Source organism: Calypte anna, chromosome 2 (assembly GCF_003957555.1).
Source record: "Calypte anna isolate BGI_N300 chromosome 2, bCalAnn1_v1.p, whole genome shotgun sequence".
NCBI lineage: Eukaryota > Metazoa > Chordata > Aves > Apodiformes > Trochilidae > Calypte > Calypte anna.
In genome coordinates, this window is record NC_044245.1 from 70,940,886 (window position 1) to 70,956,715 (window position 15,830).

General features: G+C 37.9%; 1 protein-coding gene across 1 annotated transcript in view; it reads right to left on the reverse strand.

The window, feature by feature from the left end:
* Positions 1-1,141: 1,141 nt before the first annotated feature.
* The window catches only part of LOC103533769 (cadherin-6), a 101,087-nt gene continuing 86,398 nt past the window's right edge, over positions 1,142-15,830 (reverse strand). The window contains exons 9-13 of the mRNA XM_030444812.1: positions 10,910-11,046; positions 6,453-6,574; positions 5,564-5,681; positions 5,227-5,478; positions 1,142-1,642 (exon numbers count right to left, since the gene is read on the reverse strand). Coding sequence (XP_030300672.1) covers positions 1,152-1,642; positions 5,227-5,478; positions 5,564-5,681; positions 6,453-6,574; positions 10,910-11,046 — 1,120 coding nt within the window. The 3' untranslated portion in view covers positions 1,142-1,151. The remainder of the gene's footprint in view (positions 1,643-5,226; positions 5,479-5,563; positions 5,682-6,452; positions 6,575-10,909; positions 11,047-15,830) is intronic.

Below are 15,830 nucleotides of genomic sequence, written 5' to 3' on the forward strand. Positions count from 1 at the left end.
GCCCACCTGTGCCTGATTAGGGCGGGCCCCCACTGCACATGAGCAGGATTAGGGGGCCAGTAAAAGGTGAGGCTTGAAGCACAGGCTCAGCTCACTCCTGAGCAAGCCAGCAGAGAGGTCGGTCACTTCTGGAGCAGTAGCAGCGAGCCAGGCTAACCAGTCCTGAGGGCAACAGACTCAGGGCACCTTTTGTGCACTTCTGCTGGAACACCTGTTGGACCTTGGAGCGCCGTGCCCTAAGAGAGGGTTGTCATGCAACAAGGAAGTACAAAGAAAAGCACAGTTACGATCTGTTCCTTCCTCCAAGTCATCATCTAATCTGGAGCTGGGTTAGACGACTTTCCCTACAGCACAACGCGAGTCCAGGTAAGAACTGGGAAACCATCCAAGAATTAGATATCAGGCCTACTGACCACACACATGCACACACACACATCTCTCCAGCAATGCTAGGTCGGAAGAATATATACATAGCAGTCAATGAACTATATATATGTGTGTGTTAGTATGATTCAGTGCATTGGGGGCGATGGCGAGTTCTAGAAAAACACATAGGTTTAAATGACCATTAGGCTTTTCTACCCTCCTTATGAGTAAAATGCATGTATGGTGTTTTTTTTCTCAGCTTACTCTACTTGTATAATAAACCTTCATTCCATCACCACTACTTTTGACTATAATACATAGGGTAAACTAGGGTACCTCATTACATTGGGATGTGCAATACACAATCAACAGCGCAGTCGTCTGAGCTGAATAGTCTGAATACAAGTAAAAAGAGCAAGTGAGCTTAAACATATACTATACTCCAATTTACAATATAAGCAGAACAAGTAAAAATATTGCTCCCCATCTGATCCCTTTTTTCCCCTCAACTACTGCCGTGCCTGTAAGGTTGACTTGGTAAACTGGATGCACTAAAAATAAGAATTTTGCCTCTTGGAAGGTAATAAAATGATAATAGAAAAAAGTTTTCTGACAGCTGATCCACACAGATTGCAGTCTTTAGACAATTTGGATGGGTGGAGCAGAAAACCCTTTCATGCGGCTGTGGAGAAACAAAGAAATAGCCACTTCACAAACCTCAATGCTGTTTCTGAAAATGAAGAAGGGAAACAAAACAAACAAACAAACAAAAAAAAGGCAACATATTAAAAGTCTTTGTCACTGTCCATTGCGCCATACATATCTGCCAGCTTTTTAAACCGAGGCCCCCAGTCACTGAGGTAATCGTAGTCCTGATCTCCGTCCGTGGTCACCGACTCCAAGGAGCTGAGGGACTCGGCCACAGAACCATTACCTTCGTACGCGTAGGTTGCTAACGAGTCATATGGAGGGGCTGCTGGATCTGCATCGTTTTCCTTTAACCTTTGGTTAATGAAATCTCTGACATCCGTGTTGTCTCGTGCCGTTGTAGTCCGCCGCGGCATAAAAAGTGTTTCTGGCACAATGTCCCTGCGCAATTTGTTATCGTCTATGGCTTCGGGATTCCTCAGCGTGCCGATATCAAACGCCTGGGTGTCTTCCTCTCCACCACCTTCATCATTATAGCTGACAATGTTGTCTCTGATGTCTTCTTTGGAAATAATCAAAGGCTCTTTTTTCCGCTGCCGTCTCAGTGCTGCAAACAGCACCACTGTAACTGGAAACAAAAAAATAACAGGGGAAGAACAAGGGGAAGGTTAATCCCTCGCTCCATTAAAACCCAGAAGAAACGCTGCGCTGTGGCTCGAATCTAAAGTTTTAAAAGATGTTTTTTTGCAATATTGCAAATGTGCACGGCAGGTTTTCAGACTGTGCTTGCTCTGCCTGAAAGTACCCTGGGAGATTAAATGGCATGGATATGCACTAGAAGAAAGGAGATGTCAAGCTCATAAGAAGCCAAGTGGAGTGAATTTTTGTCAGTAGGCACATTTTTACCCAGAGTCATATAGCAATTTTATTGCTTTGAGAAAAGAACCAATTTCATATGAGTTGGGGGCTGGGTGGGAAGAAATACTTTCTCCAAAATAAGTAATATTGGATGTTATTTACCAATCCCTAAGGATGAGATGCAACTTTTGCTATGGACCAGGCTGGTATCTACTGGGCTATCATAAAAGGTTAGCAAAGTTGCATTTCAAGATAAGTAAATCTATTCTCCAAGGGCAAAAAGCTTGGAATATGGAGTAGATTTTCAGCCAACAGAAAGTTCATCTTTTATTAACTTCCCTGTCATGTTTTCACAAGGTACATCACCTTAAAAAAAAGTACATGACTTAAATCGTAGACTGACGAGATACAGTAATCATATTTTTTAATTTGCAAAAGGTTTGAGATTTCTCAGATAGGTATTTTACACTTTTCATCCTAAAATGTGTGTATATACACATATATTTTCCATTTTTTTGGAGGGAAGTAACTTTTTCCAAGGCTATGATCCAAATTTAAATATTTTTACCCAGTAATGACCCCTTACTGGTGGAGAAGTGGGCACAGAGGGTGGAAGGGGACGCATTCAATATGGTATTTTCTTTAAAAGGCAATTTAAGATTTCTTCATTAGATTTTACTGTAACATGGTGAATGTCTGAATATTTACAAATGAACAGCAGCAAGAAGCAGGGATATATTACCACTATCACTGTTTCTTTGACAATCTAAAACCCACAGTGCTCACTATTTCAGCTCTGCAGTGAAAACTTCAAGAAAAGACACATCTTGCTGGTTTTATAATTGTTTCATAGCAAAGGAAAGCAACTAAGAAAAGATCTGAACTCCCTGATATGAGATGATAAGGTGAATCAAAATTATCATTCACTTCAGCTGTATTTCTAAAACGATGTGTGAGTCAAAGCACAGTGATTATTCAAGACTTTTTTTTTTTGCCTTTCCTCATTTTTAACCCTACTAAGGTCAATTCCAAGGGCTAAGGACGAAACCCAAAATTTTAGTCCACTGAAACTTAGATTCCCTCAACAAACAAAAAGCTGATTTTTTTGTTTGCTAGTTTTGTTTTTAAACGATGGGCTTCATGGCAGGATTGCTTAAAGCTGAGTGCTCTCTGTTTAGTGTGCTCAAATATTTTGTGTAAGAGTCTCATTTTTTCTGCCTATTGATTAAAGAGGGATCCCAAGAAGACAGCATTAAGTCAGAAAATGCTCTAATTCCTGCTGTATCTTTTACTCAAAATAGTGTAAGGGAGAACATCTATAAATAGGAGTTAAAAGAAAATAAGTTAGGTGGTGAAACTGAAGGAATTAGGAGGGTTGGTTCAGATGGTGAATGCTTCAGGCTCTCACCCTAATGATGTGGGCTTACTTACAGTGTTATGTAAAAGCTGTAACCCCAGTGATGCTTCTTTGTGCTGCAGTGGAAAAATGCAGTGAAAGAATTCTCTTAAGAGCATAAAGCTGTGACACTATGTGGGAGGACTGGGGAAAGGTCTGTGTGAGAGAACAGAAATAGAGAAAATTCTGGAGAACTTAAAAACAGTACTGATTTTGAAAGGGCCTCTGAAACAGGGACTGATCTGAGAAAGTGTAGCGATGACAGTTCTTACGTGGAAGGGTTGTAGAAATATCTCATTAACAAAAAAGGTGTTACACAGAATATGCAAGGATTAGACTGATAATTGTCACATCTCTGATGCTTGGGTTTTCTTATTTTGCACTGGACTTGCAGGCAAAAGAAAACCCATTAGAATTTATATGTTAAATATTTATGTACATGTCACTGTTTAGCATTATCTGAGGCCTTCAGATAAGCTGCTGGATGTACTCAAACTAAAATAAACCTACCATCTTACAGACACTTTTTGTTACTACTAAATTTTAAGTCATGGCTCAGATCTGCCTAGCATATTGTTTTTCACTCAGTAATTGTTGCACATGCAAACCCTGCAACCAGCCTGAAAATAGAAAATTATATAGCTGAGTTAATTGAAAATCTGCTTATGGTGCATGGTGGCGTGAGCAGTAATTGACATAAAGTGCTGCTTAGCAAACAGAATCAATTATTTTCGATTGACATAAACCAGGAAATCGTTTAATGTCAGATTGATATTAATGAGCACAGTTGTACTAACAAGTGAGAGACTATCTGAAGCATTAGATTTCTTTTACTGGTAAGGAACCTGATACAAAGAGATCTAAGTCCTTAGAGGCAATGGTACCATGCTTTGAAAAGTGAATTTAATGGCAAATTAAGGGTAAAATTGTTATTGTGGGAATTTTTTCTGCAAATGGGATAGTGCTTATTTGAGCAACTCATTACTATATTGTTAAAGCCTGAGAATTACAACATGGTCTTTGACTCTTCACTGGACAGGGAAAAATTTTTAATAACAGAGGTCAGGATGATTCTGCAGTGGTGGTGAGCATGTCCAAGGAAGATAGAAGCATGGTAGAAAGAAAAGGATTCAGTGGAGAAATATTTTCTCCCCTGCTTGACCCTGCTGTTATAAATTTGATCTGATTCCCTTCTTTCCTGGCCAGATACTAAAGGTGACTTATAACATCTCCCTGGGAATTGCCTGTGTTGTATAGTATAGTTCTCCTTGGATTAATATACTATGGCTAATGGCCAAGCAGATTGTCCCTGTTATACAAGAGGAATGGAACCTGAGACAAATGGGAGAGATGTTGCAAAGTCCTTATTTTTATAAAAAATAAAGGTTGAGCACCTGTAATTGTTGTAGCCAGAGATCTGTATGCCTTCCCCACTCAGGATCCAACCTCTCTGAAAGGGAGGACCCTGCAGCCTATGTGAGGGTGCTTGAATAGACACCCCTTTTTATCATCCTTTTCCAGCAGAACAGAAGCACTGAGAGTTGCTTCTTCTCGGTTTAGACATGGGAAGTTCATCATTTAAGTTATCTGGCCTTCTTCTGTGGTCAACAGAAAGACACCTACAGAAGGTGATTAGTCTGGTCCACCTCAGATACCAATAAAGTCATTTTGGGAGGCTTGAATGTCCCTCTAGAGGTTCCTGTCTCCTTCCACTTAAAAGAGGGTGGAATCCAGCTGTCTTCTCTTGCTTGGACATTGCTAACTTTCAGATACCTAACATCAGGCAGGATGTGTTCTATACATCATACTTATAGCAGCCCTCAGAGGAGGAAATACAATAATATAAACACAGCATAAGACAAGGATATCTTTTCTTTGCTCTTGCTTTATCTCTGGTATAATGACTTGTAGCAGTCCAAATATTAATGAATGGAAGAAAATGCCTCTGAGCTACTCACCGAGTAAAATAATTATACAGAGAAGAATGGCAATAAGAGCTCCAGTGCTAAGACCAGTAGGATGAATCAAGGCTTCTGCATTACAGGACAGCATCTTTCCTCGATGGTCACAAGCACATACTCGAATAGTCACAGTTTCAGTGCTGCTCTGGATAGGGTAGTCATTGTCTGATATTACCACTGGCAAGAAGTAGGTACTCATTTCATGCCGGTTGTATCTGTTTTTACGGGTGAAAATCCCTGCTGTATTGTCTGAAACACAAAGCACACATTAAATCTTCATCTGAAGACTGAAAGCCAGATGAGATAACAAAGAAAAGTCTTTCTAGAAATTCACCTCTGTTGTCCTGTAGTGTAAAGTTTGAGCTGCTGGCTGCCTCAGGAGCTAACGAGAAGGAAAACTGATGTCCACTGTAAGAGTCATCTTTATCAACAGCACTTAATGTTTGTATCAGCTGAAACAATAAGAACAAAATTATCTTCAAAGTCAATAGACCTTATGCTTACTTATGTACTCCAGCGTTGGAACGAACTCTTATTGTATTCATTTCTAAATTCCCCTTCAAGGCAGCTGATGCTGCTATGGTGAGCTTAAAAAAAGTGGTCCGTGTGCTGCCAGTGTGGTTTAGGATTGTATTCCATACCACCAGCCAGTAACATAATGACCTTGAAAGTTGGCCAGAAAATCATGTTGAACAAAAAAGCAGGCTTGGGTTGATGCCACTCCAGATGGGTAGCAATAGAGATGAAAGGTGAGACAGTCCAAGCTGACTGTATATTTAACTACCCAAATCTCATTTAACAGGAACTGTTTGGCTGAATCTTTCAAGTTATGTTACTTTGAGCCACTTAGTAATAGAACTGGAAGAGTGAGAATTATTTGGCAGGAAACAGTTGTACCACAGACAGGACCTGTAACAGTTTCAGACCTGAGACTCTTTTTGAAGGAGACAGTGGAGGAGCCTGAATAAAGCAGAGAATCACAAAAGGAAAATGTATCAGGGATAACAAGGTGCAGTATGGAAAACAACAGTGTAAAACATGCTGTCACATTAGCTGCAAGAATACTAAGTGAAATCAGAAGCTGTGCAGCCACTGTTTGGTTTAATTTTGAAAAACTGACAGTTTGATGCAGTACAAAGTATATCTCTTGAGGAGGTGATGCAGGAGTAGTGGCAAAACTCAATTAAATTGGAATATTTTCTTAGTTCATGCAGGCAACACACCTGTTCTGCCTTTGCATTTTCACAGACGAAGGTCTCATAAAACATGGCAAACTCAGGAGCATTGTCATTTACATCCAAAACCTTAATGAACACTGGGACACGGCTGCTTTGTTTTGGGTTGTCTGAAACGATAAAACCAGAAAGAATATTTTATTGAGCCCAGGTACTGACAATGCAGGAGGAGAAAAAGACAGACTTAAGGTTTCACTGCCTTAAACTCCTCCACTTGCAGCACTCCACTTGTATTCTGTTGATTTCTGGGGAATGCATTATGGAGTGAATTCCACAAAGCTGTGCTGTGTTTTCATTACCTGGATTCTGTGTAATCTATATAGTTAAGACTGAGTAGAAGTCAAGGATTTAAAAAAATCTTTCAACACTTCAAGGACAATTATAAATGTGTGACACACACACACATATTTATAAATAAAATACTAGAATTAAATACAATTTCTTACATATAATATTTAGTCTTGCACAAATCTCATGACACAGTTCCTTAAGCTATCATGATTACCATTTTATTATATAACTAGTAACCGTGGCTGAGATCACCAATACTTTCTAATCTGTTGTGAATGAGTTTGGCTGATATTCTAGAGTTAACACTAAAAGCTATCAGCTGAAGAACATAAGTCATAGAATACGCAAATCCCATTATGTAAATATTTTTTTTTCCCTATAAGGACTTTATAGTGCCAATGGATCAATTTTTACATGGATATTCCTGAGCAAAAAATACTGATGAAAAAATACTGTCAACTTTCTAGGTAAAAATGAAACCATTTAGCGATGTACCACACTGTATAGAGCATTCCTCATTCTGTTAGGGGGAGACAGGCTTTAGTCACAAAATAAGGAAGAAAGACAACAGGCAGCGACCTTACGTAGGAGCCATGAATGGTGAGGTAGGCAAGATTCTGAGGCAAAGCACCACATCATAGCAATCATCAACTCCTAAAAGGTGAAAAACTTGCCCCCCAAATAATTGTCATCACCAGTCAAAGGGATACCATGAGACATTGACAGGACTCTATCTTTTTACTTCATATCCCACAAAAAATGATCCAGACCTACCTGCCCCAGTGCCTGGGAGTATGTGGATGCAGAAATGGGAGAGAGTGAATGAGTGCCATTTAAATTAGTTTCATTTAAAATAAATACGTTTCCCCTCCCTTTCACAAGAACTCATACTGAGTTTTGCTATGCTAATTTCCTACTCATGTTAATATAGTTTATGAATGCATTTTTAACCTATAATTCAAGTGACAAAAATAGTGTGATAAAATATAGCAGATCTGAGACTCCATATGCTTCTACAAGCATTCATTATAGTAGCTTGTTGAGTCAGGCTTTAATGGAAGTCCTATTACTGTCTTTATCATACTTTTATAAATATGAAAATGCCTCCTTCAAAATTGGCACTATAGTTGTATTACAGAGCTCAGTCATTTGGACAAAATATTGTGCTCCACAGTTTCATTGAAGTTAATATGATTCCATTAGGCATAAACCTCTTTCTAATACGAACCATTGGGTAAATTCATTCAATGTAGAAAATAACAGTTTACGTATGATATAGACTAGGCTGAATTCTATGCTAAACTACATCAATACAAATGATAATTTTTTATATTAGGCAGAAAACAAAGGTAGTCATTTGAAGTTGCAGGTCTATTGGAAAGACTATTTCATAAAGGTATACCTTTCAAATAAATACATTCAAATATATGGGCAAATGTGTTTCTACTCCACTCAAGATTTATAACTGTTTTCTTTCCTGCTTTTTGAACTGTGGAGTATGTATTTTCATTTTACTTCTAGGTGCTTTAGATTCTTACAAGTTAAAATGGTACTGTAATAAACAGAAATTTCATAAAAACTCTGTGCTTTATGGGCATAGGACTTTTACTGATTTAATGGAAATGTATGATGAAATATATGTATACATCTTTAAGCCTTTTTTGCCATCTTTCGAATTATTTTTGCAAATTAATTGATGTAGGTTAATGCATTTGAATTATCCTCTAATTACTACTGGGCTCCATCTCCAAAAAAAGCTCCACATACTCAACAAACTGCTTAAATCTATTCATCACTACAGTGCTCTTGAGCCAGCAACAAAACTATTCCAGGTTTTTGGGGTGATTTGTCTGTTTGGTTGGTTGGTTGTTTTTAATACCTCCCCAAAGGCCTGTAAATGTTTGATTTACCCCTAAGTGTTAAGTAAAGAATATTTAAAAATACTCTAGGAACTATGTCTGGTAAATCAGCTGTGATTCTGCAGCTGTGAAGAAGCAGCCCAGCGTACTGTGTTTTGTTGCCAGTTTGCCTTCTGACTGTGGCAGATGTACTGACCCTGTGCTACACCAACTATTTGTTTGCAGCATTCACAGCACGATTCTCAGGGCTGCTGAGCAACTGCAGCTCATACTAGAGAAAAAGAAAAACACTAAAAAAAATGGAGTTAAATACATTTACTGACAATTCTAGACAATTAAAGGCAGAACAACTGTGCTTTTATTTCTTGTCTACTGTAAAATAAAAAACATTTTGGAAAAGTGTTTCACCATATAACTTTATCATCCTTTTTTTACCAGTTTTAATAACAAAGGGAGTAGCCATCTATCTGAATGTACATACTGCCTGTGACCGGACTGGATATTTCTTTCAGATTATTTCAGTGAAATATCCATGGAGCTTGATATGGTGGTATGCAAACAGTGATTAGCTAGAATTTGATGGACTTGGACTTCATCTGGTCTGCCTAGAAACTATGATTTTAGCTAGGGATGTTAAGCAGTGGTGCTTTCCAGTGTAGTCTCTTAAAAGCAAAATCAGTGAAGTAGGCTTGTTTGAACAGGACCTGCATTTCAGGCAAGAAAATTGGATCTGGAAGGTATCTAACCCAGTCATGCCATATTTGGTCAAGGCTCAGTGAACCACAGCCTGGGAAGTAGCTTGTTGCAGCCTGGAATTAGGCTAAAATCTAAATCTAAGTATCTAGACTAAAGAGGAGTGGTAGTTAAGACAGAAACCTGTGTCAGACACAAAGGTTTAGTTGAGAGGGTTTGGCCCAGTACCCTTAGTCTGTCCTCATGGGAGAAGGCAAGGAACTGAGTATTTCATATAAATGCTAAGTTGGTTTCCAGACAGTATACAACGTTCTGTATATTATTTCAGTTCTACTGGGATCCGTGCAAGTGTGGTTCTTAAATGCTCTTGCTATTCCTCTCTTTTCAGGTGTTTATTTTTCCTCCCCTCCTCTACCCAGGAGCTCAGTCCATAGTGTACAGCTCTTGACCCTAGAACACTCCTTCAAAGACTTACTAGAAACACCAACAGTCAGCAGGAGGTCAATGTTTAGTATACTGACACCATGCATCCAGGGTTAAAAGGTGCAGACTTTCAAGAGAAGGAGACAAGTATTTAGAAAGAAACATCACTCCTGTAGGCTTTAGCCCACTACCTTTTACACAGCCCCATCTGCTTGCCTCAATAGTATTGTCTCACATTAGTATTCAGTTTTTAAAAAGGCCTACAGAATAATAAAAGCTAGAGCCAAGTACTCCTAAGTTACACACTTCTCACACACGTGCAACATAAGAAAGTAGGGTATATATTATCTCAGATTATTTTTTTTAAAAAAAGCCATTTAGGCTCTGAGCTGTACAATACTTTGTGACTGCCATAAAACTGGTATTTGTAATTAGGTTTGTCTACCATTCCAACATATTTCACAATTGTAAGCACTGTGACTCTGAAGTGAATAGAATTGCATTGCCTAATATTTGAGCATGTCACATGCCTATAGTTATTATAAGAAAATATAGAGGATTGTTCATTAAAGCCACCTAGCATACACATCCTTATCTAGATTCCTGGCATTTCATCTTCTGAAATCAAGACGATTATTATAATCACAAGATTACTTCTGAGCAATCCCAAACCAAGTGACAGACTGATTTGTAACTCTAGCTCGTAATTTCAAAGGACTCTAAGGAAGTTTAAAATGGAAATCCTTAAAACTGATTAAGATCTGGGCACCTAGCTCAGCCCAGCTGCCTTAGTCTTACTCGAACATATCCAGCCTGTCCTATATTCAGTGTGGATGAGACAATTCTGCCACGGATTGCAGTTTGGCTTGAAACCATCTTTTTTGCTGCATGCCAATTTCAGAATTCAACAGTCATGTTAAAAGTGGAAAATGACTATTACTGATTAGAAAATGCAGAATTATTATCTTTCCTCCCTGCTCAGCTGAGTTACCTCTTCATGAACTCTGTCCCTAGCAAATGCAGAGCTGCAGACCACCTCTTGCCATTTCCGCTTCTTCATTAGTATTGAGTGGCCTGTCCATATAACCTGACATCTGTCCAGCTGGGCTTTCCACACACTCAGCTAGAAGGCTAAATTCATTACATCAGGGACAGCAGTGGTATTTAGGTTTGACTTACTGATCTCTGATGCTATTACTGTAATGTTGTGCCACAGCAGTGTTTCCCGGTCAAGGGGTTTTGAAGTAAAGATCGAACCATTTCCTGAATTGATGTTGAATACTCTGTCCATATCAGTGTGTCGATCTACAGAGTACCTGCGAATACAGAGATAGGAGTTAGGAAAATGCTTTCCTTTTAATTTCTATGTTCTTAAACCATTTTCTAAGATAAGACATCAAACAGCTAGTAAATGGGGTCGCCTTTTGTTTTCAGCGCAGGCTTCGGAGTCTTTTTATATTCACACAAAGAGCTTGTTCGGAGAGTCTGCATAATGACACGTTGGAGGTTTGATTTAGAAGGTGGAGCACTGTCACTGAATAAATGAGTTCCTGTAGAATTTACATACCTCTGAGAACCATCAAAGCTTTGATTTTAGTGAGAAATGTGAAGTCTGTGTCCTGAAAGATATGACATTTATTTTAAAGCTGAGTTGGTTTTGCCATTAGAAAAACCTCTTTTTATGGTCTGATATCTCAACTGTTCCAAACAATTTCTTACATAAAATTTTAAAGTTGGGGTGCATTCTTGCCTTTCAGTTCCCAGCGTTTAAATAGACTTCCCCTCCCAAACAAGTAATCAGGAAACAGGTATGCTATTTTAAGGTTTGTATCATGTAAAGATCTGCTTTAAATCATTAATACTAGCATGATCAGCCCTGCTTGGTAGCATTCATTTTTACATCTAGATACTACCAAGTTCTAGAGGAACTCAGAGTCAAAATACAGATTTCAATCTGATCTTTCACTTTTCCTGCTGAACTGAATCCAACTTTTAAAAGTAGAACTATCCAGTCCAGGGGAGAGGGTGCTACCCCACCCTGGTCCAAATGCTGTGACTTGGTTTCTTGCATAAATTACAGAGGTTCTGCTCTTGTTTTAAGCCCAGATGTGTGCTGATGTACAATTCAGGACAAGGCCTTAGGAAGCCTTGTGTGCTCCCTTGGTCTTCTTGCAGGCCACATCGAGGGAGACAAGGCAGCTACTGCTGTCCCTTGTGTCCAGGCAAGAACCAGGATATGGATGAGCAGGTATTCAGTCAGATGAAAACTGAGCCAGGAGAATGACTGACAGGATTTCAGAGAATGCAGAGCCTGAAGAAAACAAAAGTTTCCATTCCCTGCCCTGCCTAGGGAGCAGCTGTATGACATGTCCCTTATTATGCACAGGTTTCCCACTGACTGTGCAGTGTCTCTTAACTTCTCAGAAAGATATTGCATGGAAGGAGGGAAGAGATTAGTTCAGTTGAAATATCTAATTCTGACAAGGTTTTAAAATAACTAACCTCCTAATTTTCTTGTAACTGCATTGTTTTTTCTCCCTTGCAAGTAAATAGATGGGATACAATATCCACAACAAATTAGATCGGTCTTATTCTACAATGACAATTTTAGTGTAGCGTACTATCTTAAACAAAACTGTAGCAATTATTAATTCTTTGCACTAGCCTGTTTTTCCATCCCTGAATTCAATTCCTATGGAAACAATCAAATGAGATTCAAAAAAACTCACAAAAAAACTAAATTCCTTTGGTAGGACTTGCGTAGACACACCTTGCTAGTTTGTCAGGTGTTGATTTAGTTTTTTCTTATTTGCTGTCATCTGACTAGCAGTACCTCACTTGACTGTACTGTCAGCGGTGGTGTCACTAACCTGGCTCCTTTATGCATTGCTATAATGTTATCATCAGCTTACACAGAGTATGTGAGGAGGTTTGTAATAGGCAGTGCTGACTGACAGGACAGCTCCAGCAAGCTGTGTTGCTTTGTCCAAATCTAAATAGTGCGTGTGAATTTGTTGATGTAGCTGAAACATTTGATGGAAACAAGTTTATACAAACTGGTCTGGCTCTCTTATATTTTGACAGAGTATGCATTTGATATGGTAAACATTTCATTTTAACTTTCATTCATTCAGGCTTTTATATGATATTATGTTGGTATTTTGTGAATTCAATTCTTTTTTCAGATATTCTGTAATCCATTTCCATATCTTTCAGCTGAAATACTTTGGTATTTCCATTTTGCTCTAAGTCTAGATTTTGCATTCCTATTTGAAATATCATGATTTTCCATACATTAGCTGTTCCAGCCAACAGTAATTGTATGTTTCAGGCTCTTATACAGTAAGATATTTAAGTAAGCAGCTGGCTTTAGGCATGAATTTTCCATTTGTTGGTTTTTTTTTTTTTTTCTTCAGTTATGATTTCACTCATTCTTCATGTTATGAATTGACTTAAAATATCTTAATGCCTTAGCATATTTTAATGCCTTGGCATATAGTAATCACTATCTTTCCTTTGTAAGAGTCCCCAAATTCAATCTGTGAAAAAGTATCTGGAAGAAATAATAATAAAAAAAAGAAATATATTTGTCTGTGCTTTCTAAGGTTACCAGAACTGCAACATTGAGGACTGCTTCTTAAAGATATTAAATATGTTAAAATTTAAAGTCCTTTTAAAACCATGTGTTTGTTCAGTCATTTGTGCAGTGGAAAGTTAAATCACAAAAAAAAAAAAAAAACCAACCAAAAAAAACCAGCCAGAGAGCAGCTTCTTAATGAAATGTTAATTTTATTACTTCATATCCAAAAGAAAATACATACAAGGTCAATGAAGTTAAAGTATATTCTAATTATACCATTAACCCTGGTCTAGAAGGATGATTTTAATAAGCTAGACTGTCACTTCTCTTTCTTGGTTTGTATAAACCAGTCTCTTTTGATCAAGGTCTGCTAATTATGTTGAATTAGTGGTGATTCTGACTTATGGATTATAACCTAGAAAGAATGAAGTAGACAATATTAAACTCATTTTGCATTTATTTAATAAAATTACTGTTGTGTATTTGTCAGATATCAGGAGTTCATCACTTTCAAACACTGAGGAATTGACAAGCTAGGAAGTTAAAAGGTATCTATGTAAATTCCAGTCTCTCCTTTTACATAGCAGGAAGAACAGTAGGGTGAAAGAAAGAATCTAAGACATGCAAATATGTTGTCAGTAAAATACACAAACAAAATTAAGCCTTACATTTGTTTGTAGATCATTTTCATCTGGGATACTTTAGTAAATCAAATCACAGCAGGGAAACAGTTCCAGTGACTGATGAACTTCATTATGCCTCTGAGGAGTTACTATAGCAAAAAAACTCAACTAGCAATTTAAAAAGATCTGATGTACAACACAGCAGTGCTAGTTGCAGCATTATCTTTTTCAGTTCATAATACTTCTGCTTAGTCAAACACAAGCAGAATGCAAAACTTTTTTTTTTTTTATAACACAGCTGGACAGTGGAGTGTTAAGAATGAGTGTATTAATGTCACTAGGCATGGATGCATACTCAAATACAGTCAAACATCTATTGTTTGGGGTTTTTTTGTGTGTTTTTTAATGTCATGTCACAGCAAAGCTTATTTATAAGGGTTGGACTGGTGAAATGTAGCTCTGTCAACACACAGGTCACAAATGATTATGCAGTCTTACAGCCAGGGCAGATATCTGCTTCATATTTTCCTAGTGCTTCATTGTCTCCTGATGCTCAGCAGCTTGCTTTCTAATGTAACCACAAGTCAGGAAGATTTGTGGGTCAGGAAGGAATATGTTTGTGAATTTTTCATAAAGCATTTTCATAATGATATTGTGAAGGTTTCCTTTAATGGAAGATCAAAGGGACTTTCATCTAACAGAGTTAGGGCTCAGTTTGTTTAAAAAGAGAAATCTTCACACAGGAGAAAATGGAAGGTTTTCATTGTAGTATCAAGTATCTAAAGATTTTATTTTTAACCATCAAGAAAAATTGATGAGCAAGTGACAAGTCATATATATGTACAGTCTAATTGCATCTTCCCTGAAGCTCAGAGTGAAAATCAGATTTAATATCTCTATTGCATGATGAAAAAAAACAAAAAATCACCCTGTCAAAAAGATGCAGACTCAACCCACGGCCCTAAATTCTAGGAGAAACCCAAGATATTAGCACCATAAAATTACATTATTGCAAGCTAACAAGTCTCAGACTACTGCTGATTTCCTTCTCTTACTGTCTTTCATGTTTCCTCTCCTATGTTTATTTCTGTTACTCTAACCTCTTCCTCATTTTGCTTTTTCTTCTGCATTCACCTTGTTTTTTGCCTGTTATTAGAGATAAAGGAGACAATTTTTCTGATAAATTTTGCTCAAAAGTTATCTGATACTTTAATATGCAAAGTACCTATACTGTATTAAGCAACCTTTGAAAGATAGGTAAGTTTTAGCACATGCATTCAAATAATAAAAAAGAGCCAGTAGGCAGGACTCAACAATGAACACCATAATCCCTATCCACTGTAAATCTCTTACAATTAGGAGCTGGTGCTGCTGTGAAATGCAAATGATTGTGGCTGTCACCACAGGGAAGTACAGGGAAGCAGGGAACTACTACCCTCACTCTCCAGTGCCATTAGATATGAAAAAAAAGCAAATTCATATGAAGACTGCAAGGGGCCTGCCTGGGTGTCAGCTCAATCAATTTTTTAATCTTTCTAGCATGCCCATGAAGCCATGCTATAGAAGGTGTTCATTCTATCCCTGGGCTTCATCAAAGTCAGCAGTTGCTCCTTATGTTACTGTGCTCTGCTAGTCCAAAATTCCCTATCGTTGTTACACATTGTGACATGAAGGAAAGCAACCTTAATTAAAAAAAAGAAGGCTTAGTCTTGACCAAGAGTTATGTGCCTGCAGACTGAAGATAGAGAGGATTTCTGCCAGTGGTGTTTTAGTTTCTTCATCTAGGAAATGAAGATGATACAATATTTACCCCTCTCGCAAGGCAAACTAAGAACTTAGAAGATACTCATTCCTCATGAACATTGTCAGATATCTAAAGGAAAGACAGTTGTTTGCA